This window comes from Prionailurus bengalensis, chromosome C1 (genome assembly GCF_016509475.1).
Source record: "Prionailurus bengalensis isolate Pbe53 chromosome C1, Fcat_Pben_1.1_paternal_pri, whole genome shotgun sequence".
Lineage (NCBI taxonomy): Eukaryota > Metazoa > Chordata > Mammalia > Carnivora > Felidae > Prionailurus > Prionailurus bengalensis.
In genome coordinates, this window is record NC_057345.1 from 35163270 (window position 1) to 35186848 (window position 23579).

Here is a 23579-nt window from a genome sequence, read left to right on the forward strand (position 1 = left end):
TGGGGGTGGAGCTGGGGACCTGGACTCCTGACTATTGATGGGTAGGGGCTCCAGGTTAATTCCTTATTGATGCAGAATCGTCAGCTCATTAATCACAGAAGAGGTCAGAGCTTGGGGGTACAGAGGGGATGCAAGCTCTATCCCCCAATCTAGAGCAGTAGCAGCTATAAGCTTGGGTAAAGACAAGCCTCAAGCCTCTATACCTTTCTAATGCCCAGAAATGAGCCAGGGACCAAATGGAACAAGCATCTTGGTCTCTGCGACCTTTTTTCTAGTGACCAACACCCCACTATAGCTACTCCCTAGATTCTCAAATAGCTACCGTAGAAACCCCAGTTATCCAAGGTGGACCTTCATGTCAGGGAACTGAAGCTGGCCAGCTAGCACCGGAGATTGCACTCTATCAAATCATCCCCAAGGCTACCCACTGCCAGTGAGTAATCCACATCCTGGGCGCTCTGGCAGGTGCTCACAACTGCAGGTGAGTCCTTTCCTTTACACATTCTCACGCGCCAGGCCCGTCGTCCACCTTTCCAAATTCTCCACCTTAGACACCGATCTCTGGGTGCCTGCAATGCATATACTACAGAATAGGATCCAATTGGCAGCTCCTGCCTCTTGGTTAGAGCCTGGTGAAGGCCCTGCAAAGACCCATGCCCAGCTTGATGGCATCGAGTATCCTAAATAGGAGAAACCTGGGGCCCAAGATTCCAGGGAATGTAGGTGTCCTGCCAAAGCAGGGCGGCCCCAGTAATGGCTGCTTTTGGAAGAGAGGTGGATAATGTCCAGTTCACATCGGGCTGGCTGCTTTCAGGTCTCAACTCTCCCCTCTCCTTGTCTTGGACTCAGCAGGTCCCTGATGGCTGGTTACTCTCACCCTAGGGGCCATATGCTCTCAAATAGGGGATGTTAACCCTGCACGAGGGCACGAAGCCCACTCTGACACGGGATCCTTAAGCTTGGTCTCATGGCCCAGGCAGCACTGCCACCTGTTGGCCATGGCTAGGAATGCAACCACACAGCACCGGGATTGGTGGCAACTGTCCCAGGTCCCAGAGGTCCCAGAGGGCTGACAGATGCAGATTGAGCTCAGCTCTTGAGACAGAGTCCATCAGCCCTGAGAATATCAAGGGTTAGCTGCCACCCAGAACTTGGCCAGCCATCTCCTTCACTGTCAAATTATCAAAGCCCATTCCTGCCCCACCAAGTCCCTTGAATACCACAGCAAGCTCATCCAATCAACAGATATTTACTGAGTACCTACTACATGCCAGCATTGTGCAGCAGTGACTTATAGAATAAGAGATGATACAGAACTCTAAGGCTGAAGCCCCCTCTCCTGCCTGGAGATGATCCAAGTGCATCTCTCAAGAAGATGGAGTTGATTGTTTTAGTCAAATGGCCCCCAGCCCTGGTTCTGATCTTCAGGGCTACTGAGTTTGTCCCAGCTCCTGTGTGGCGCTACTGTCTTCCTGCTCCCCACTCCACCTGCCCGTTACACACCTTGCAGCTTTCCTGAACCAGTGGCTTCCTGGCAATGTGACGGACCCAGGCAGGCCTGCCACCTCTGCATCCTCAGCTCCCCATCTGGCTCAGGCTCCCCGGCAGTGAGCACAGAGAAGCCTCTCTTGGTGAACTATTAAGTGGGATCTAGGCGGATGGTGCTTCATGCTGCAGGGCTTTGCCCTTCTGGGGCCTTGGGGCAGAAATCATAGCCCCTGCCCCAGCCTGACCCTCCTTTCTGGCACCTCCCACAAAGCTCACCTTCCCTTCAAGAAGTTAAAGATCAACCCTGGGGTTCATCAGCAATCCCACCCTCCCCACTTTGTTAACCCTACACAGCCTAACTGTCACAGAAATTAGCAGCCTCACTTGCACTTGTCCAAACACAGCCGCTGCAAGACTCCTACAGAGACCTATCCAGGCACTCCCACCTCCAGGATCCTGGGATAAACAGACCACCACAGTCCCTGGGGTAGAGGCTGCTAAAATTCAATGGGAATTCTCTATTTGCGGGACCACAAAGTCCCAGAGGGCTGTAAGGGAGGTGAAGCAGAAGAGGACCCCACTCGTGGATATAGGTTGTGGGGAGGTGTCAGGCATTTATTTCTGGAGTAGGGGTAAGTTGGGTGGGTGTTGGGTGGGGAAGGAGCTCAGCAGTGGACACAGCTGCGCATGAAGTTGACACAGAGGCTTGTGTAGTAAGCAGGGTAGTCGCGGAGGTGGCTGACATGTGCAGATGACACAAAGTCCACAGAGCGCACCAGGACCCGGTGTGCCAGGCGTGCCTCCACCATGCGTTCCACATCCCTGGCCAGGACCACCTCGTCGGCCCTCGAGTAGAGGTAGAGCTCAGGCCAGCGAGAGGCTGCATCGAGTAGCCTGTCATAGAAGTGGGTGTGGAAGAGGGCAGTGAGTGGAGCAAGCAGGACATGGAACAGGATTGCCACCAGGGCGAAGGCCACCAGGAGCAGCAGGCGCAGCACAGCAGGCCGGTGCTCCAGGATGGCTGCCAGGGCCCGCAGAGCCCCCACCAGGTTGCTATCACCAGGACCGCTGTCAAAGATGGTGCCCACCACACGCAGGTGGCAGAAGCGCCGATGGGTCTGCAGGAGCTCCAGCACGTATCGGTACAGCATGACACCAGCATTGCTGAAGACATGGAAGAGCAGGGGCTCCTTCTCAATCTCGTAATCAAAGAGTAGCTCAAGTAGCTTCTGGGCCAAAACACGAAGTGAAGGGATGCCCAGGGACTCGGAGAAGAAGACCATGTGCCATGGGGCTGTGTATCGGATCACGATGCAGCCCTGGGGAGAGGAGAGAGGCCTGGTCGGTCCTCGGGGATGGGGGTAGGGGTAGGGGTAGGGGAGTACCGCTAGGTCAGAGATGTCCAGAAGCTCCAAATGCCAGAGGCCCACAGGCCTAGCAGTGTCCAGGCACCAGCTCACCATTCACAGATGCGGGTGCCTTCCAGAGTGGAAGGTACACTCAAGGCCCATTTATGGAATAATCACTTCATGCTGGCCAAGGCCACTCAGCCTGGCACGGTACGTGAGGCTTGGAGCTCGCTTTGGAGATATCTAAGCTGACCAGAAGAAAGTCTCACTCTGGCCCACACCCTGTCTCCCTCCCAACCTCCCCCTTACACCCTCATCTGCTCAACTCTGACATATTTACGGCCTCACTGCTTGGCTACCCCTTGCTGCAGTGACTCAGCTCAGCACTATCCCCACGCTCCCAGGCCCAAGGAGGACCATCCGACACCCCACCCCATAAAGACCCAACACAGGAGCTATAGCCTGCAGGCCCCAGTCTTGACCACCAGAGGCCACTCGTGAGCTAGACCCCGCATCGTGTCAGTCTCTGGCCACTGCCACCTTCCAGCAGGGCCTTGAGAGCAGAGTCCATACTCTCTGGCACAGGAGCCTGGCACCCAAATCTATCTGGTTCCAAGGCCTGGAATCACTCCTCCCACTCACCCTGAAATTCCAAATATAGTAAACACTGTTGTTCCTCAAATTCTAAAATCTGAGCCAAACTCTTAGGCTTCTGTACCTCGCAACGCCTGGGTCAAGTATGCCTCAAAATCTCCAGATAGATCCTCTTCTAGGTCAGTTAGAAAAGGTAGCCAAAGCCATGAGCCTGCGTCCTAATCCCCTCTCGTTGTCCTGTTCCAGAGACAAAGGGCCCTTTGTCAGGGGAATCTGTTAGGTGGGCTCTGGGGTCATACAGGTCTGGGTTCAATTCCTGGCACCACTTCTTAACAGCACGAGCAAAAAGAAGTCTCCTTCATCTTCCCAAGTCTGTGTTTCCAACTGTAAACTAGGATGACATCCATCTCACAGGGCTATGAAGATTGAATGACAAAATGCATCTCAAGTGCCCAAAACAGCACCTGGCACAAAGTAAACAGTAGCAGCAATCAGTAACGGTAGGAGTGATCATGAGAACATCATACGGCCACAGTACTTGAATGACCTATAGCTCAACGCAATGGTCGGCTGAAATAATCCTGCCATTAGCCCCCTAACTTCACCCCTCCCGCTGACTCCAATCTGACATCTGCCCCAACTCCTCCTGGCACTGTTCTTACCAAGGCACTGGCATGCCTAAGCCCTCTTCCTGAGACTCTGCAGAGGGGGTCACCAATGCCACCTGCCCCCTCAGGCTCTGGGAAACTTCACAAAGTGCTCTGTTCTGACTTCCCAGTGGGATGTGAAACGTCTTCCCCCTATGCAACACACAGCATTGCCCACAAATGCAAACACACTCCCACATCACACCACCACACACGTGCAACTCCTAGGACTAAACAAAGCCCACCCACATCGCCATCCCACAGAGGCAGACACACGCGGCACCCACCACTCACTCACGTGCACCTACCATACCATCTGTGAGGGCACAAAAAAGCAATAGCCAGCTGTACACACCCACAAGCACCCACACCACTGGCGGGGACACACCTGCCTGCTGCACTCCCTTCAAGAGTATACACACACACACACACACACACACACACACTCCCCTGCTGGAGGCTTCACATGCAGAACCACCTGGTGGTGCAGAAACAAACAGCAACTCCTGTGAACACGCCATCTATGAGGACACACACGGCATGTGCCCTCCAACTGCGTGTCACCTGTGAGCACACACACAGCGCACACAACCTCCACCCCCCGTGAAGGGCATGACATGCCAAGCTTCCCCGCTCGTGGGTCTGGGCCTCACTTCGAGGCTTCCCGGGTGCCTGGCATCTCTGCTGCCAACTCCCCAATCAGATGCTCCTGGAAGTCCCTGCACATCAGATCCCAGTGTCCCCCCGACCCTCCAGCCAAGCATTTCTCCATCTCTGTGCACACTCGGCCCCAGGGCCTTGCTGAGGGTCCCTGCCTCCCTCGCCTGTATTTTCAGTCTCTTCTCTCTAGATTCCTAGCAAACCAACCTCATTAAAAAAAAAAAAAAAAAAAAATTCTCTGCAGTTTCATTGCGTCCCCCTCTAACTCTATCCCACCCTCTCTCTCCACCTTCCTAGACGGTCTTTGACACCTTCCCTCTCCGCTTCACCCCTTCCCACTGGCTCCCCTACACTACTCTCACGAAGGTCACCCATGTTCTCCCAAATGGTCAAACCCCATGATAACTTTTAGCGACCATCGTACTTTCCTTCCAGCACCTTCGGGATCACGCACTCGCCCCACATTAGGTGTAGAAATTACTTAAAAATAAAATCTTAAAAAATAAAATAAGGAGCGCTTGGGTGGATCAGTCAGTTGAGTGTCCAGCTCTTGATTTCAGCTCAGATCATGATGCCAAGATCATGAGATCAAGCCCCACATGGTGCTCCATGCTCAGCATGGAGCCTGCTTAGGATTCTCTCTCTCTCTCTCTCTCTCTCTCTCTCTCTCTCTCTCTCCCTCTCCCCCTCTCCCCTACTCGTGCTCTCTCTCTCTAAAAAAGTTAATTAATTAAATAAGACCTTTAAAAAAATAAAAGAGCCTTAAGGAACAAAATAACTAGATGCCATGGGTGATCCTGGATTGGATCCTGGTTTGGGCAAATCAGCTATAAAAGACATTCTGGGGACTGCGGAAGAACCTGAATACAGACTGGAAACTAGAAGAGATAAAAACAGATTAACATGGGAAGGTGGGGATCATGATCTGAAAAAAGGCAAGATGCAAAATAGTGTAGTCAACAGATGCAGTTTAGGTAAAGAAAAGATACAGAGAAAAGCTGAAAGGATGGGCACTAACGAGCAGATAAAGGTCATCTCTGTGTGTAGATGCAGTATTTTTCTTTTCTTTTAAATAATAAAGTATTAGAAGTATGGGTTTGGAAAATCTTTTTCTCCATACCCATCCTGTCCTGACCCCCTTCCTTTCCCAGACAACCCCTCCACCAGCTTGCCAACTCAACCCCACTGCCTTCCCTGGGATCTAACATCACCCCTCTGCTTAAATCCCCCCAGGACCCTCCCAGCCTGTCTCTTGACACCTGCCCTTTCTTTCATTCTCTGTTCTGGCCACGCTCACCTATTCCTATTCTTCCACCTGCCCTCAGGGATCTCAGTCCACTGGAGAAGCCAGACAAACCAGCCTGGCCCAGTGAGTGGGATTCAGAAGTAGCTAAAACTACCCACAGAGCAAGGCCATTCATAAACAGCAATGCCTGAGGACCAGCCTTGTTGGTGGGGGAAGGCCTCAAGCTCAGAACTACATGTTTCCCCCAACCCTTCTCCCATTCCAGGGCCACCATCTACTTCATGCACAGTGCAGACAAAGGTCAGTGGAGAGAGGCTGAGGCAGGGGGCAGAGGGTACTGCCTGGCCTTTCTCCCAGGAGATTCCCCACTCCTCAGCCCAGGGCTTCCAGGTGGCACCTAGGGCTGTCCGCACTGGTGTCTCCCTGCTTTGGGAGGTGCGGGCCGAGGAAGACAGGGCCAGGCCAGAAGCCAAAGATGTGAAAGGGGCTTCCAAAACATAACCCAGCCCTCCTAAGCCTCTCTCCAATTACCAGAAGCTCTATATCCAACTCTTGGGGTAGCTTAAGAAGAAGCAAGAACCTCCAGCCTGAATCACTTTTCCAAGAGGCCCTTCTACTATGGGAATGTGAAGGTCCATGGTCAACCTAAGACAGAAACTCACCTGGTCAGAAAAGGAGAAAATTCCCAGCACACTTGGCCCAGGCTTTTGCTGCCCATCAGGGCAACAACAGACTTGAGGTCTGGGCTGACTCCACAGCTGGGAGCACATCAGGGCTGGGCTGCTGTGGGGTTTGAGGAGGAGGAAGGGGAAGCAGGTCAGGGGGCTGAGGGAGACAGACCAGGCAACAGAGCCAGCAGCATCAAGAAGGGATAATCCTGCCAAAATGCCCATGACCCCAACATCTTCCTCACAGGCTGTTCTTCGTGCATTCCCAGGCCTGCCACACTGCAGCCCAGGGATGAGGGCGGCCAAGGCTGAGTTCCCCACAGAGGGGCCACAGGGGACAGCGCCCCAATGAGCTGGGTGTCCTCAAGCCTGCAGTACTCACCCTTTTGTGGTAGATGGCGCTGTACTTGGCAAGGTTCTTGTCGGTGCAGCCACCCCAGCCCAAGAGAATCACCAAAGGCTGTCGTGTCCCCACCTCCTTCCCGCCTTGGTTGGGGCTGTTCTCTGAAACACAGACACAGTGGGACTGTCAGCACCAGAGCTGTCATGTGGGGTGAGGGTGACTGGCCAGTCCGGAGCCAGCACCACTCTAGCTGTAGGCAGGGAACCAACGGGTGCCAGACCTAGGCATCCTGCCAGCCCCTGGGCCTCTGATTCCCACGGGGCTCGCTCCTCTGTCCTGCCTCAAGTGGCATTTAAGCCTCTTAGGAGGCACTACAGGGTCACTGGAAAAACCCACAAGAGGGCACCTTTCTTTAGTAACTCAAAGACATAGCCCAGGTGAGAAAAGTAAGTGAGGACTTTCTCCATGCAATTTCACCTTCTAATCCAGATGTCAGCAAATTACAAGTCATGGGCCAATTGTGACACGTGGTCTGTTTTTATATGAACCGCAGGCTAAAAATGATTGTTGTTATATTTTTAAATAGTTTAAAAAATAAAAAGAGAATCGTATTTTGTGACATATGACTTATATGAAATTCAAATTTGACTGTCCACAATAAAGTTTTATTGGAACACAGCCATACTCATTTACTTAGTGTATGTAGCTGCTTTCTTGCTAAAACAGCAGAGCTGAGTAGTTGCAACAGAGATCGTGTGGTTCACAAAGCCTAAAATACTTACTGGCCCTTTACCGAAAAAGTTTGTCAGCCCTGTTCTAATTTCCTGAGCACATGGAAGAAGAGGATTTTTTAAGTACAGTTCACGCCCAACGCGGAGCTTGAACTCACAACCTCTTGAGCTCAAGAGCTGAGCTAAGATCAAGAGTCAAACATTTAACCGACTGAGCCACCCAGGAGCCCCAGGAAGAAGAGGATCTTAAAAGGAGAAATGGCTAGGACAGCACCAACAGGGAGGTGAAGCAGACTGACTCTGAGGGCCCATGCCAATCCACCCATCCTGTCCTGCCAGAGAATAATAATCGCCAATATTTATTGAGATGTAACCCTCCTAACAACACTAGGAGGAATATTATTGCAGATGAGGAAACTGAGGCACAGAGTGCTTACGTTACTGGTCTAAGGTCACACTGGAAGCACACAGCTGGCAATTTGGCCCTTGCTCCCCATCCTAACTAAGCCACTTGAGACCTCCTGTGCCACAAGCACCACCCACAACTAGAAGCATGTCTCCTTCGGTGATATGCTAAGGCACAAAGCCAGCTGTTTCTTCTACGGCTGCTTTCAAAGAGGCCTCCCTGCAACCTTGTTGGTCAGACCTCATCTCATTCCCCCTGCCAAGCCAGCACCCACCCAGTCAGGGGGACTTTCATGCGGGGACTGTCTGTTACTAGTTATCTGCCCTCCCAAAAGGGCCAGGGTGTGCCCTTCCAAGTATCAAGCCACTTGGCAATACTCAGCTGCCACCTCGAGATTTATGGATGCCAGCGGTGACCTGGCAACAGTAAATTTCAAGGCTAGTTAAGAGGATGGTAAATATAAATCACTAACCTTTGGACAAAAGGAAGACAACAATTTCCTGTGGAAATTAATGTGATTGAAAAGTTCAATGTGCCTGCTCTCCAGCAGTGGTGACTCTGGCCTTCAGAGATTAACTACCTGCCCCCATGGGGATCCCAGGCTGGGTCGCAACTCAGCCTGGAGCAGGAGCTGCCAGCGCCTCAGTCCCTTCTGATGCCTGCCAGCACTCCCAGGCTCCCCTGATGCTGGCCTGACCTCTGATAAGGGAGAAGGTCCTACACCGGGCCACTCCAGAAATTCTCACCACCTTTCCCAGCCTGGTGTCCCCACCCCCTGCCAGGGCAGCTCTACGACTGCCCTGGCCCTTCTGGTGGAGAAGCCCTATCTGGGGAGGACTTGCTGGAGATGACTCCCCATGAAGCTCAGGCTACAGCAGTCTCAGGGGTAGCAATCAACAGCCACCCATTTGGATATGCCTTTGAATCTCTGAGACCCAGGAACTAGAGGTCTGAGACCTGCCCCAGGGAGGCCCCCTTACCTCTGTGCAACTGTCTGAGAATAGGCTCCCCTCCCCCAGCCTATAGCGGTCCCCTAGGCCACCACCAAGACACCAGCAAAGGGCCTTGGCATTTACCTCAAATACAGAGAGGGCAGCCCCCTGGTGGCCACACCCCTGGTGGCCTCCTGAAGTTAAGGCCAGCCCCCACCAGTGGCACTGGTGCATTCCCAGTTGGACAAGGTTCAAACAGCCTCTCCTGGGCCTCTGACCTGCCCCCTCCCAAAGCTGGATGTGAAACTCCATTCTGTTCCACCAGGTTTTACAGGTTCCCTTGGCTTCACCAACTCAGGTAGGGATGACCCTTCCCCTAGATAGGCATTTCCATGAAGAAACTCTCAGAATACGGACACCCTGAACACACTGCCTACTGCCAGAGCCCAGCCTTTCCGTACTACTCCTAATGGGAGGCAACTGGCCCCTCCACTCAAGCCAGGCCCTCGAGGCTGCCCCTGAGCCACAGGTGCCCTTCCTGTCTGCAGGCATGCCCACTCCCCCGACACAATCTCCTCCTGTGACCCATTCCTAACTGGAGCCTTCACCCTGACCTCCTCCCACCAGAGCCATGCTGCCCCTTCTGATTCTATATTTCAAGCGCTACAACCCAGAGAGGTCCAAGGTGCTTTGGCAACATGGCTGAGAGTGACGGAGACTGGGAAAGATCTCCCGAAGGAAGACACATTTGTTGTGCTGGCCCTGAGGCCCGTTAGGAGCTGCCGGGTGGAGAGAGGGCATGAGGCTTTGGAGATGCTGCAGTTGGTCTGAGGCCCAGCAAGCAGTCCTCGGGGGTTGGAGGGGGGGGGGGGTGGGAGGTCTAGAAGCCTGGGTGAGGAGAAGCAGTGGTTGGGAGAGCTGCCTGGAGCAGGTCTGGGGGCCCAATCCTGCAAGGCCTTTCAAGCCATGCACACGAGTTGGGATTTTATTCCATAGCAGTAGAGAACAAATGATGATCCTGGAATTAGGGAAGTGGCACAATCCAATCCGTATTAATAACTCGCACAATTATATCATGTCTATCTCTCCCTTTAGCTGGCAGGCTCTGTGAAGGGGGGCACTGAGTGTGTCGTGTTTATCCCCACATCCCCCAGTGCCCAGCCCTGTAGCTGGCCCATTCAGGCACTCGGGAGACACGTGCTGGAATGAACATGTGGCTGCAAAGTGAAGGATGGATCCAAGGAGAAAGAGCTGGCATTCTTCTTGTTACCCATTGCCCTTTCCAGAGTAATAAAAGTAATTGTTATGGCTATTGTTATTTATTGCCACATCCAGATCATGATTCCTCCATCCTCCTATAAAAGCCCCTGTTCCTTTTATGCTCATTCCACTGGCCGTATCACCCTCTCCCCGCCGTGGCTGCTGCCCCCAGGGCCAAGACTCAAGCACTGGCTCCATCTCTCATTTATACTCCAGGACTTCCCATGACCCTGCAGAGGCAATCAAATCCACCTTGTTCCTAAACCATCACAGACCTCTCTGAATTCCACATCTCCCTCCAGCTCCTACCTCCCCCTCTTTCCCATCACAAAGAAAAACAATAATGACAACAGGAAAAGAGCATTATATGTCAAGCACTCTCTAAGCACTTTATTACCAACTCATTTAATCTTTACAACAATCTCATGAACAATGTACTGTTACTATTCTCATTTTACTGATGGAAAACTAAGCCACAAAGATAATAAATGACTTGCTCAGGGTTACACAATAATCAGTGAAACTAGAATCCAAACCCAAGTGGTCTAGAGACCAGCTTGTCACCACTATCCCAGCCGGCACCCTGGGTAACAAAATCCAAGCCCCCATTCTGTTTGTCTGTCTGTATTTATTTATTTGGGTCTTTAATGTTTGAGGGCACACAAGCAGGGAAGGGGCAGAGAAAGGGGGACAGAGGATCCAAAGCGGGCTCGGCGCTGACAGCAGTAAGCCTGATGTGGGGCTTGAACTCACAAACCGCGAGATCATGACCTGAGCCAAAGTCAGACGGTCAACTGACTGAGCCACCCAGGTGACCCCCAATCCCCTAGCCTTAACCAAATCTCTATTACCTCAGGTCCAAACGTGTACACATAGCTCCCTCTGTACATCAACAGATCCAATGCTGACCTCTTCCACCTGCTTCTCCTCAGGGACTGGCTACCCCAACCAGAACCCCAACATATGGGGCTTCATTTGGTCCTGCAATCATCCTAGGAGTAAGTTACTAATGTCCCCATTTTACAGATGGGAAAACTAAAACACAGAAGAGCAAGTCCCTCTCCCCAAGAACATGCAGCCAAGAAGTGGCAGTCAATGTCCATCTCTCTGGACCACCATGCCACCCTGCCCCACCCCGCTCCAGGACCTTGCACATGCTCCTCATTCCCCAGCCCAGGATGCTGATGCTCCACGTTCATGCTTTGCTAATGCCCACTCCACTTGCTGAGTCAGCTCACTGTTTGCTTCCAGGAAGTCTCCCTTGATGTCTTCCTCAACCCTTTTCATCCTCCACCCCAAATCACCAGACTGGTTAGATGCCCCTCTTCTGTTCTGTCACAGCACCTGTCATCACCATGCCACCACACTTATCACACTGCATGGGCAGTGACCATTAGGAACAGACAGAAGGCTGCTGTAACGTGCAAGGCAAGAGATGGCAGAGGCCTGAACCAGAACAGTGGAAGCCAGGTGGGAGGGCAGAGGGAAATGACAGGGACAAGAGCAATTTTGGAACATGTATCAAAAGTCTCAAAAACATTCGATCTTTGACATAGCAACTCCACTTCTAAGAAAGAAAAGTGTTTAATCATATGAAAATACTCAATAATACCTTAAGAAAATCAGAAACATTAACGTAGGAGCTAAAACTATAGAAAACAGAGGAGTCAGTTTTTGTGGCCTTGCGCTGCAATGGTTTCTCGGACATGTACAAAAGTACAAGGAATAAAAGAAAAAAAATAGATAAATTGGGACTTCATCCAAATTAAAAACATGTGTACTTCAAAGGGCACTATCAAAGAAGTGAAAATAACAAGGGATGCTTGGGTGGCCCAGTCGGTTAAGCATCTGACTCTTGATTTCGGCTCAGGTCATAATCTCACAGTTCATGAATTCAGGCCCACAGCGGGCTCTGCGCTGACAGTGCAGGGCCTGCTTGGGATTCTCTCTCCCTCTCTCACTGCCCCACCCCTACTCACTCTCACTCTCTCAAGAAATAATAAATCAACATTTTTAAGTGAAAATCAAAGCCCCAGAATGGGAGAAAATATTTGCAAATCATATATCTGATAGGGGACTTGTATCCAGCATATACAAGAAAACTCTTACAACTCAACAATAAAAAGACAACCCAATTAAGATGGGCAAAGGATTTGCAGGGTGCCTGTGTGGCTCAATCGGTTAAGCAACCGACTCTTGATTTCAGCTCAGGTCACGATCTCACGGTTGTGAGATCAAGTCCCCTGTATGGCTCCCCACTGGGCGTGGAGCCTGCTTAAGATTCTCTCTCCCTCTCCCTCTGCCCCTGCCCCACTCATATATGCATGCACGTGTGCACATTCTCCCTCTCTCTTTCTCTCTCTCTCAAGGTAAATAATTAAATAATTTGGTATATCCATACAATGAAATACTATTCGATCATAAAAAGCAATGAAGTATTGATACAGGCTACAAGTCACGGATGAACCTTGAAAATATATGCTAAGTCAAAGAAGCCAGACATGAAAGACTATATATTGTATGATTCCATTTATATGAAATGTCCAGAATAGGTAATCCATAGAGAAGTAAATTAGTAGTTGCCGGGAGCTAAAGGAAGGGGGGGATGAGGAGGGACTACTAATAGGTATAGGGTGTCTTTTGAGGTGATGAAAATGTTCTGGAGTTAGTGGTGATGGCTGCACAATTCTGTGAATATACTCAAACCCAATGAATTGTACATCTTCAAAGGGTGAGTTTTATGGTATGTGAATTATATCTCAATAATGCTATTATTTTTAAAAATTAATAGTAATAGGGATGCCTGACTGGCTCAGTTAGTAGACCATGCAATTCTTGATCTTAAGGTTGTAAGTTTGAGCCTCACATTGGGTGTAGAGATTACTTGAAACAAAATTTTTTTTAATTAATAGTACATTAAGTGAAAAAGCAAGTTGAAAAGCAGCATATACAACAGAATACACACACACACACACACACACACATATTTATGCATAGAAAAAAACACATCAAGGGGCGCCTGGGTGGCTCAATTGGTTAAGTGACCAACTTCAGCTCAGGTCATGATCTCATGGTTCAGGAGTTTGAGCCCTGTGTCAGGCTCTGTGCTGACAGCTCAGAGCCTGGAGCCTGCTTCAGATTCTTTGTCTCCTCTCTCTGCCCCTCCCCAGCTCATGCTCGCTAGCACTCTCTCTCTCTCTCTCTCTCTCTCTCTCTCTCAAAAAATAAATAAATATTTAAAAAAAAATTTTTTTTTAATTTTTTTTTTCAACGTTTATTTATTTTTGGGACAGAGAGAGACAGAGCATGAACGGGGGAGGGGCAGAGAGAGAGGGAGACACAGAATTGGAAACAGGCTCCAGGCTCCGAGCCATTAGCCCAGAGCCCGACGCGGGGCTCGAACTCACGGACCGCGAGATCGTGACCTGGCTGAAGTCGGACGCTTAACCGACTGCGCCACCCAGGCGCCCCTAAAAAATTTTTAAAGAAAACAGAAAAAACACATCAAATATTAATAGCAATTATTTCTGGGATTAGAGGCAACTGGTTTTTCCTGATATTTTTTACCCATTTTCTAAAATCAGTATGTATCACTTTTGCAATGAGAGTTAAAATGTTACTTTAGCCCAGGGGCCCCTGGGTGGTTCAGTCAGTTAAGCATCTCTGACTTGAGCTCAGGTCATGATCTCACGGTTTGTGGGCTCAAGCCCCACATCAGGCTCTGGTCTGCTTCAAATTCTGTCTCCCTCTCTCTCTGTCCCTCCCCTGCTTGTGCTCTCTCTCTCAAAAATAAATAAATGACCACTAAAAAAATGTTACTTTAGCCTCTTGGCAAAGGCAGAAGTATTCTTTTCAACGCTGGCACTTCTTGAGCACCCACAAAACAATTTAACCTCACAGGCTCCCTGTCCTCTAGAACTCAACAAAACAACACTGACACCAATAATACAAGAATTACAAATATATATATTGTACAACAGTCCAAGTGATAAAATTAAAGCATAAATTAGATTGTGTCTATCCCAGGGGCATGTGGAGAAGACAAAGGAAAGGCTGATGAGGCACAAGGGTCTGTGACACAATATGTGCTTTTTCTCTGTAAGCCAGAATCAAAAGGCAAAGAACCTGTTTTCTTTTTAAAATGCAAAGAACAAAAGATCCTCAGTTTCTTCTGCTTCCCCAGAAATACCTTCTAAATTCTCACAGTCCTGATATATTTTTTTAAGGAAACCATACCCCAACATGAGACTCGAACTCATGATCCCAAGATCAAGAATCACATAACAGGGGTGCCTGGGTGGCTCAGTCAGTTAAGCATCGAACTCTTGATTTCGGCTCAAGTCATGATCTCACGGTTTGTGGGATCGAGGCCCACATAGGGCTCTGCACTGACAGCTCAGAGCCTGCTTGAGAGTCTCTCTTGCTTCCTCTGCCCCCTCCCCACTTGCATGTGTTCTCTCTCTCCAAAAAAAATAATAATAATTAATTTTTAAAAAAAGAGTACTTTACTATATAAAATCATATCTGAATTCAAGAGAGAAAGACAAACCAAGAAACAAACTCTTAACTATAGAGAACAAACCGATGGTTGCCAGAGGGGAGGTGGCTGGGGGGATGGGGGAACTAGGTGATGGGGATTAAGGAGGGCACATGTCCTGATGAGCACCAGGTGTTGTATGGAATTGCTGAATCACTATATTGTACACCTGAAACTAATATAACACTGTATGTTAACTAACTAGAATTAAAATAGAAACTTTAAAAAAATAAAAATAAAACCTTATCTGCGTTCAAATCTGTGGCTCTGCCACAAATAACTGTGAAACAGACCTTCAGCAAGTTCTCTAAACTTCAATTTCCTTATCTGTGAAATGGGGCTAATAATACAAAGATTAAATATAATAATGACGATAGAGGGCTTAGCATGGTAGCTGGCACAAAGAAAGAGTTCAATAAATCAAAGATACTATCCCTTCACGAGGAGCACATGCTTACTGTAGAAAAGGAGAAACTGAATGTCTAATAAAAATGGAATCAGTTTTGTAACCTGCTTTCTTCCATTTAGCAATATATTGTGAACATCTCTCCCTGTCAGTTTATATTTTTCTACACCACTCTTTTTAGTGGCTACAGAGCGACTGTAGAATATTTCATAATTTGTGGTGAACAATCTCCCATTATTGGACATGATATTTCCAATTCTTGCTGTTATAAAAAGACTTTATTGGACACCTCTTTCTTTGTGTGTGTGTGTCCTTAATTGTTTTCTAGAAATGGAACTGTATTCAAACAACACTTACTAATGGCAACTGAAATCTGCATGCACTAGCTCAGGAGTGGAGCTCCAGAGTTGAAAGCTGGGATAACTTGGGGTAAGATACTTGAGTTCCCCCAGGTTTCTTCTGTTCCTCATTTGTAAATCGGCATAAGAGCGCCCCCTGCTTCACAAGGTGGTTGTGATTAATAAAATCATGAGAAGTGCTCCTGGCAGGCCTGGCATGTGAGCAGGACATGGTCAACAGTTGTAAGTACAACAGCAACCCTGGAGACCTCAGAGAAGGGAAGCCTGTAAAGGGCCCACCAGGTCTGGAGTTCAAATCCAGAGCCTAGCACAGCACCTGGTACAGAGCAGACAAATTAGAAAGGGTTTTTATTAATGTGTGAAAGAGACTATGATTCAAAAAATATAGGCATACCTTGGAGATATTGCAGGCTCATTTCCAGACAACCCCAATAAAGCAAATGTCACAATTAAGTGAGTCAAGTGAATTTTTTGGTTTCTCAGTCCATGCAAAAGTTGTGTTTATACTATACTGTAGTCTAGTAAGTGTGCACTAACATTATGTCTAAAAAAAAACAATGTGCATACCTTAATTTAAAAATACTTTATTGCTGGGGCACCTGGCTGGCTCAGGTGTAGAGCATGTGACCCTTGATCTCAGGGTCGTGGGTTCGAGCCCCACACTGGGGGTACAGGTTACTTTTAAAAAATAAATAAAATCTTTAAGAATACATTATTGCTAAAAAATGCTAACCATCATCTGAAATCTGAGCTTTCAGTGAATCATAATCTTTTCGATGGTGCAGGGTCTTGCCTCAGAGTTGATGGCTGCTGACTGGTCAGGGTGGTGGTTGCTGAAGGCTGAGGTGGCTGTGGCAATTTCCTAAAATAAGACAAGGAAGTTTGCTGCATCTGTTGATGCTTCCTTTCACGAAAGATTTCTCTGTAGCATGCAATGCTGTTTGATGGCATTTTACCCCACAAGAGAACTTCTTTCAGAATTGAAGCCAATCCTCTCATCCCCTGACACTGCTTTACCAACTCAGTTTATGTGATATCCTAAATCCTTTGTTGTCATTTCAACAATCTTCACAGTATCTTCACCAGGAGGAGATTCCATCCCAAGAAACCACTTTCTTTGCTCTTCCATAACAAGCAACTCCTCATCTGTTCAGGTTTTATCAGTGAGATTGCAGCCATTCAGTCACACCTTCAGGCTCCACTTGTAATTCTAGTTCTCTTGCTCTTTCTACCCCATGTGCAGTTACTTCCTCCACTGAAGTCTTGAACCCCTCAAAGTCATCCATGAGGGTTGGAATCAACGTCTTCCAAAGTCCTGTTAATGTTGCTATTTTGACCTCTTCCCACGAATCACAAATATTCTTAATGGAATCTAGAATGGTGAATCCTTTCTAGAAGATTTTCAATTTACTTTGCCCAGATCCATCAGAGGAATCACTGTCTGTGGCAACTATAAACTTACTAACTGCATTTCTTAAATAATGGTATGTGAAAGTTGAAATTACTCCTTGATCTATGAGCTACAGAATAGATGTTGTGTTATCAAGTCATGAAAACAATATCAATCTCATTGTACATCTCCATCAGAGCTCTTGGGTAACCAGGTACATTGTCAATGAGCAGTAATATTTTGAAAAGAATCTTTTTTTCTGAGCAGCAGGTCTCTACAGTGAGCTTAGACTATCAGTAAACCATGTTGTAAACAGATGTGCTGTCATCCAGGCTTTGTTGAATTTACAAAGCACAGGAAGAGTAGACTCATCACAATTCTTAAGTGTCCTAGAATTTTTGGAATGGTAAATGAGCATTGGCTTCAACCTAAAGTCACCGGCCGCCTTAGCCTCCAACAAAAGTCAGCCTGTCCTTGGAAGCTTTGAGGCTAGGCACTGACTTCTCTGTAGCTATGGGAGTCCAAAATGGTATCTTCTTCCAATATAAGGCTGTTTCATCTACCTTGAAAATCTGTTGTTTAGTGTAGCCACCTTCATTAATTATCTTAGCCAAGTCTTCTGGATGACTTTGCTGTGGCTTCTACATCAGTACTTGCTGCTTCCCCTTACACTTTGATGTTATGGAGATGGATTCTTTCCTCAAACCTCATGAACCTGCCTCTGCTAGCTTCAAACTTTTCTTCTGCAGCTTTCTCACCTCTCTCAGCCTTCACAGAATTGAAGAGAGTTAGTATCTTGCTCTGGATTAGGCTTTGGCTTAAGGGAGCGTTGTGGCTGGTTTAATCTTCTATTCAGACCACTCAAACTTTCTCTGTATCCACAAAAAGGCTGTTTTCTTATCATTCGTGTGCTCACTGGAGTAGCGCGTTTCATTTCCTTCAAGAACTTTTCCTTTGCGTTCATAACTTGGTTGTTTGGCTTATGCCAAACATAGTGTTCGGCCTATCCCAGCTTTCCACATTGTCCTTCCTTAATAAGCTTAATAATTTCTAGCTTTTGATTTAAAGTGAGAGTCTTGTAACTCTTCCTTTCACTTGAACACTTAGAGGCCACTGTAGGGTTATTAACTGGCCTAATTTCAATAATGTGTCTTGGGGAATAAGGAGGCCCAAAGGGAAGGAGAGAGAAGGTGGAATGGTGGTCAGTAGAGCAGTTGAACACACACAACATTCATCTTACATAGGTGGGGTCTGTGGAGCCCCAAAACAATTACAATAGTAACATCAAAGATCACTGATCACAGATCACCAAAAATATATATAATAATGATGAAAATTTTGAAATATTATGAGAATTGGGGTACCCGGGTGGCTCAGTCAGTTAAGCATTTGACTTCAGCTCAGGTCATGATCTCGTGGTGTGTGGGTTCAAGCCCCGTGTCAGGCTCTGTGCTGACAGCGCAGAGCCTGGAGCCTGCTTCGAACTCTGTGTCTCCCCCTCTCTCTGTCCCTCCCCTGCTCACACTCTGTATCTCTGTCTCTCAATAATAAATAAACATTTAAAAATTTTTTTGAAATATTATGGGAATTGCCAAAATGCAACACAGACACGAAGTGAGCAAATGCTGTTGGCAAAATGGAACCCAGAGACTTGCTTGATGCAAGGTTGCCACAAACCTTCAATCTGTAAAAAAAAAAAAAACCCACATCTGCGAAGGGTAATAAAGCAAAGCAATAATAAATAAGACAGGGTATGTCTGTAAATAAACTCCCCTGTTCAAAAAAAAAAAAAAAATGCCTTTAGGAGGCCCACAGGCAAGGAGAGGATCAAGTCCCAATTGTCTTCACCTGGGCCCCCGAGGCCTCTCTGGTGTGACAGCTCAGGCCACCTCAGGCCTCTCCAGCGCCCTTACTTCCGCACTCCCTTTGCTCACCATCGGCTCTGTGAAGCTTTCGGTCACCTTGGGCCACTGTTCTCCAGGAAGCCACCTCAATGCCTGGAGCCCACCATGGTGTTCAAAACCACTCCGGACTGTTTCCCAGGGCCAGTGAAAGCTTCCTGAGGGTTAATTGGCCATTTTTGGGACCCACTTTTTTTTTTTTTTTTTTTTTGCTAGTGCTGACACTAGCAGGTTCACAGTAAAGCCTAGGCTTACAATACACCCGTCACTTCCCCTCTCTGTGACCTCCAAAGGCCTTCCTTGTACTCTAAGATGAGCCCTTGTCCAGACCCTGTGAACCAATCATTTCTGAAAATGTTTACTGGACATGAGAGCAATATAGTGCTCCCAACAAGCCGAGGGGGGGCCCTGGGGCAGGACTTGGCTGACCATTCTCTGGCTGGGAGGAGGGGCAGCATAGCCTCGGCCTGGAATGTCAGAGCATCTCTGGCTCAGGCCCACAGAGCTGCCAAGTGACTCCATTCAGCCTAGTTGGCACCTCGTCCTTGCCAGCCTCTAACAACAGTGAGCAAAACCGTCAAAAGCACTATGACAGGGATCCCTGCTATGAGAACCAGAGAACAGAACCTTCTCCAAGGAAATGAGATAGGAGCAGAGTATTAGGAGGGGGAGGAGATCACTGGTCAGAGAACCAGGATGCAGGGAGACACCAGGGCAAGGGAGCAGCTTCAGCAAAGGACCGGGCGGACTATCCTCCCAGCATGGGCAACCACAGACACTGGCTGGTGGGATTCCCGGCAGAAGGATCCTGGGCTGCCCAGCCTGGGCTCTGAACAACTGCAGGTGTGCAGCTGCCTTCTAGCTAACTGATATGCCAGTAGCAGCTGCTCGCCTGTCACTCACCGCAGTGCCAGGCACTGCAGTTTTGATGTTTAAATACAGGGAAAAGATATTCTGGAAACCAAATATAACTGTCCTATACACTTCTCCACCATTAAACAATAAATGCAAAAGAAAGACAATCTCCAGGATCCCCACAGAGTATCCCTGTGTGAAGCCATGTCGGCCTGGAAAGAGCTCTCTGCAGACAGATTCAGGGGATCATGGTGCTGTGACCTCCTTCTGCGGTCCCACAATCCAGCTCAGCTCTAGGGCACGCACTCTAAGAGGGAAAGGCATGATGAACTGAAGCCAATCCAGAGGGGCCATCAGAAGGAGGAGGTTCTTAGGACCACATCAGAGGAGTGACAGCTGAAAGCCCTACAGGTATTTCTCTAGGAGAAGAGAGATGTGAGGAAGGCATGAGCTGACCTCTTTTTTTTTTTTTAAGTGTTTATTTTTGAGAGAGAGAGGGAGAGAGAGAGAGAGCGCCTGAGTGGGGCAGGGTCAGAGAGAGAGGGGGACAGAGGATTTGAAGCAGGCCCTGCACCGACAGCAGAGAGCCTGATGTGGGGCTCAAACTCACAAACCATGAGATCATGACCTGAGCCAAAGTCGGATGCTCAAGCGATTAAGCCACCCAAGCAACCCCTGAGCTGACCTCTTGAAGACAGAGGAAGAGAGACTACCTTGCTGTGTTGTACCCACCGCGACTCTCTAGCCCTGCAGTTATCACATCATTGTGAAACCACCTGCTTATAAACCCTCACTCCTCCCCCAAACCACAGCTCCCTGAATGGAGCCTGTGCCTGAGTCACTTCTGAGGCACCAATAACTAACCCGTGGCCAGGACACAACAAATGCTGAACTGAAAGCAGAAATGACAGGAAGGCCTGTTGTGGCTCAAGAAAGGGAAGTGCTTTCTAACAATCCCAGTTACCTACAGCAGTCCAGGATGTTTGAGAGGAAGCATCCTATCAGGGAAGGGTCTTGAAGCAACAGAACACCCTCACGCTAGTAGAAGGACGCAGTACTAAATGGCCCCCTAGGACCCGGCTTCCTCAAGTGAGGGGAGCCACACATAGAGGAAACACACAGACATGCCAGGCACACACACCCAGTCCCTATCTTGTAAACCCTCACAATTTCATGATGCAGACGCTATTACAATTCCCATTTTACAGTGGAGGAATCTGAGGCCAAGGAAGGCTCAGTCACTTGCCAAAGCCATAGAACCAGCAGGAGGTAGAAGTGAACTGTGAACCAAGACGAGCAGGCTGCCCACCTGGGCTGAGGGAGAACACCTGCCCTACCACGGCAGCTCTACCCCTTCTCGTGGCTGGTGGCTCTCCAAGGGCAATAATATTAACTGGCTTCACCTCCCCCTGATGCCAACACCTTTCAAAAGCATTTTTACATCTGTAAGCTCAAGAGCCCTATGCCAACATACCCAACTCTAAGGAAATACATCTGGTCTAGAGCCATCTGTCCTGTGGGAGCCTAGGGGCTGCCCTCTCCTCCTAGACCCCAACCAAGTAAAACAGACGCTATGGGAGGGGATGGGAAGGCTCTCCTGAAGGAGAGCAACATCTGAGCTAAGCCTTCAATGATGAAACGGACAAGGACAAGGGAGGGGTGGTGTGGGGCAGCAGAGGGGAAAGGGCATTCCAGACAGAGGAAACAGCAGAAGCAAAGGCAGAGAAGCAAGAAGTGTGTGGAGAATCACAAGCAGTTTGTGTTGCCAGAACATAAAACTTAAATTGAACAGTGGAAGGACACAGTGATCTAAGTGATAAGCAGGGGCTGATAAACTACGAAGGACTTTGAATGCCACGTTAAGGAACCTGGACTTGATTTATCCTGAGGGCAATAAGGAGCCACTGAAGGGTTCTAGGCAGACCAGTGATAAAAGCAAACCTCTACATTAAGAAAGATCACTGTGGTAACCATACAAGAGGCTGAGCTGCTGGCAGTGAGGAAAGGCCATGTGAACTAATGCAGGGAGAGACATGCTGGGCTCAGTACTTCAAGCCTCCTCTCTTAAAATTCCCAATCGAGGCCAGACTTTCCATTCTCTGGGCCCCCAATTCAACTCTCACTGCAAGGATCCAGGCCTGCTCTACAGGCTACTCATTTTGTGGAGCCTCCCACACACCACTCTTTAATGATATGACTCTAGGGAGGAGTAATGCTAATCACTATACTTACTTCATGCCAGACACTATGCTGGGTCCTTTACACAAATTACCTCAGTTGTGTAACCAACAGCCCTGGGAGGGAGGTTACTATCGGTAGCCTCGTTTTGTACATGAAGAAACTGCCAAAGGTCACCCAACTGCTAAAGGGAGGATCTGAACCGACTTCTACCTGACAGCAGAGACTGCTCGGTTAGCCACTGTGAAGGACAGTGGGAGGGATGAGTCCTGTGTCCCGGGCTTCTGCAAGGACCCCCGGGGAAAACAGTGGGTGGAAAATAATGGGTGGGTCCTCCAGCCACAACCACCGAAGAGAGGCTGGAAGTGGGAAGCCTGACCCCAAACAAACGAATCAGGACAACCCCTGTCCTAGGTAGCTCTCAGCTGCGAGAGAAAAGAGGGCACAGACCGGAGATCTCCAACTGAAAAGACAGAAAAATCCCTCAACAAAGCCCAGGCCGCAGGGAAGGGGCGGGGCTCGGACCCGGAGACGACTCCGGGGGCGGGGATTGTACAGGGGCGGGGCTCTGTGGGCCCGACAAAGTCTAGGACCTGCGGGACCCCGTGAGGGGGCGGGTCGCGAGAGGGCGGGGCCGCGAGAGGGGAGGAGCCACAGCTATGCTTGCGACCCACGGACTCGCTCGGTTACCTCCCCACGATTGGACCCAACCGTCGTTCCATACCCTGGCTCCAGCAGGGCTGATCCGGGATCTCGATGGTGTAGTCCAGCTCAGACGAGGCCATGGTGAAGGCGCCAGCACTCAGCACGGGCCTCCGCCGGAACTCCCGCTCGCGCGCCCGCGCCTCACCCGCAGCCTCTCGGGCACCGCCCAATCACCACCCACCTCTCCAGTCGCTGCCCAATCCCTGAGCCGCGCTCTGTGACCTCCCGTCCTAGCAACCGCCGAGTCTCTCTCGGAGCCTCTCGCCGCACCCCACCAGTAGGCCCTAGCAACCATGCCCCGCCCCGTCTATCTCTGCTTCTCAGCCATTGGCTGGATCTCCTGATCTGGGTCCACTATTGGTCAGCCGGGACGCCAGTCGGAAAGAGGCCCCACCCGCCAGTGTAGGTAAGAGGGTCTGCGGGAGATTTGCGGTATTCTGGAAATGGGAAGGTTTCCCTTCCCGGTCGTGTCTTGTCCTACGAGGTGGACGGCAGTGCCCTTTGACTTACATCATCTCCTACCTCTACCATCCTTTACCAGACGCAGCTCCGAGGGCTGGAGGTAGAAAACCGTACAAAACGGCCTAGGACGCGTGCCGGCCATCCTCTACCCAGTGGGTTCAGGCATATTCTGGCTGGTGGGGTGAGTGGGAGGCAGGGGAGTGGTGTCTTAAGGGGGAGACTCTAGAGAATGCTCTGTTCATGGGGGCACAAAGGAGCTAGCGAGTACAGTTTTCTTGCATTTATCCATGCATCTAACAAATATTTATTGAGCACCTGTTATGTAGGTGGGCTCTAGGGAGGATTAAGCTTTTGGCCCTGACTTCCATACATCTTAAAAAGAGAGGGAAAAAAACCATGCATGAACCAACCGTAATTCTGTGTGAGGGATAAATACTACAGAAGGGTAGGCCCTAAGGATTT

The 23579-nt window shown here is 49.2% G+C and overlaps 2 protein-coding genes across 3 annotated transcripts in view; one reads left to right on the forward strand and one right to left on the reverse strand.

The window, feature by feature from the left end:
- Positions 1–2078: 2078 nt before the first annotated feature.
- On the reverse strand, positions 2079–22784 carry TMEM53 (transmembrane protein 53). 2 transcript variants are annotated; one of them, XM_043574752.1, is made up of 3 exons: positions 22675–22784; positions 7035–7156; positions 2079–2807 (listed from the first exon to the last, which is right to left on the reverse strand). In XM_043574752.1, exons 1-3 carry the CDS (start codon positions 22733–22735, stop codon positions 2154–2156), a joined length of 837 nt encoding a protein of 278 aa, XP_043430687.1. In that variant the 5' UTR covers positions 22736–22784; the 3' UTR covers positions 2079–2153. The 2 variants fall into 2 exon arrangements, with proteins under 2 accessions (XP_043430687.1, XP_043430688.1); XM_043574753.1 differs by lacking the exon at positions 22675–22784 and adding an exon at positions 6647–6767 and having other exon boundaries at positions 7035–7148.
- Positions 22785–22901: 117 nt separating this feature from the next.
- The window catches only part of ARMH1 (armadillo like helical domain containing 1), a 50633-nt gene continuing 49955 nt past the window's right edge, over positions 22902–23579 (forward strand). The window contains exon 1 of the mRNA XM_043574751.1: positions 22902–23061. The gene's annotated coding sequence lies outside the window, so the exon portion shown is untranslated. The remainder of the gene's footprint in view (positions 23062–23579) is intronic.

Excerpts from the sequence above, each read along its gene's own strand:
- TMEM53 (XM_043574752.1), bottom strand. The coding sequence starts at position 22,735 with ATGGCCTCGTCTGAGCTGGACTACACCATCGAGATCCCGGATCAGCCC. Across the intron at positions 7,157-22,674 it reads TCAGCCCTGCTGGAGCCAGG|AGAACAGCCCCAACCAAGGC; the intron begins GTATGGAACGAC and ends TCTGTGTTTCAG. Across the intron at positions 2,808-7,034 it reads GCGCCATCTACCACAAAAGG|GGCTGCATCGTGATCCGATA; the intron begins GTGAGTACTGCA and ends TCCTCTCCCCAG.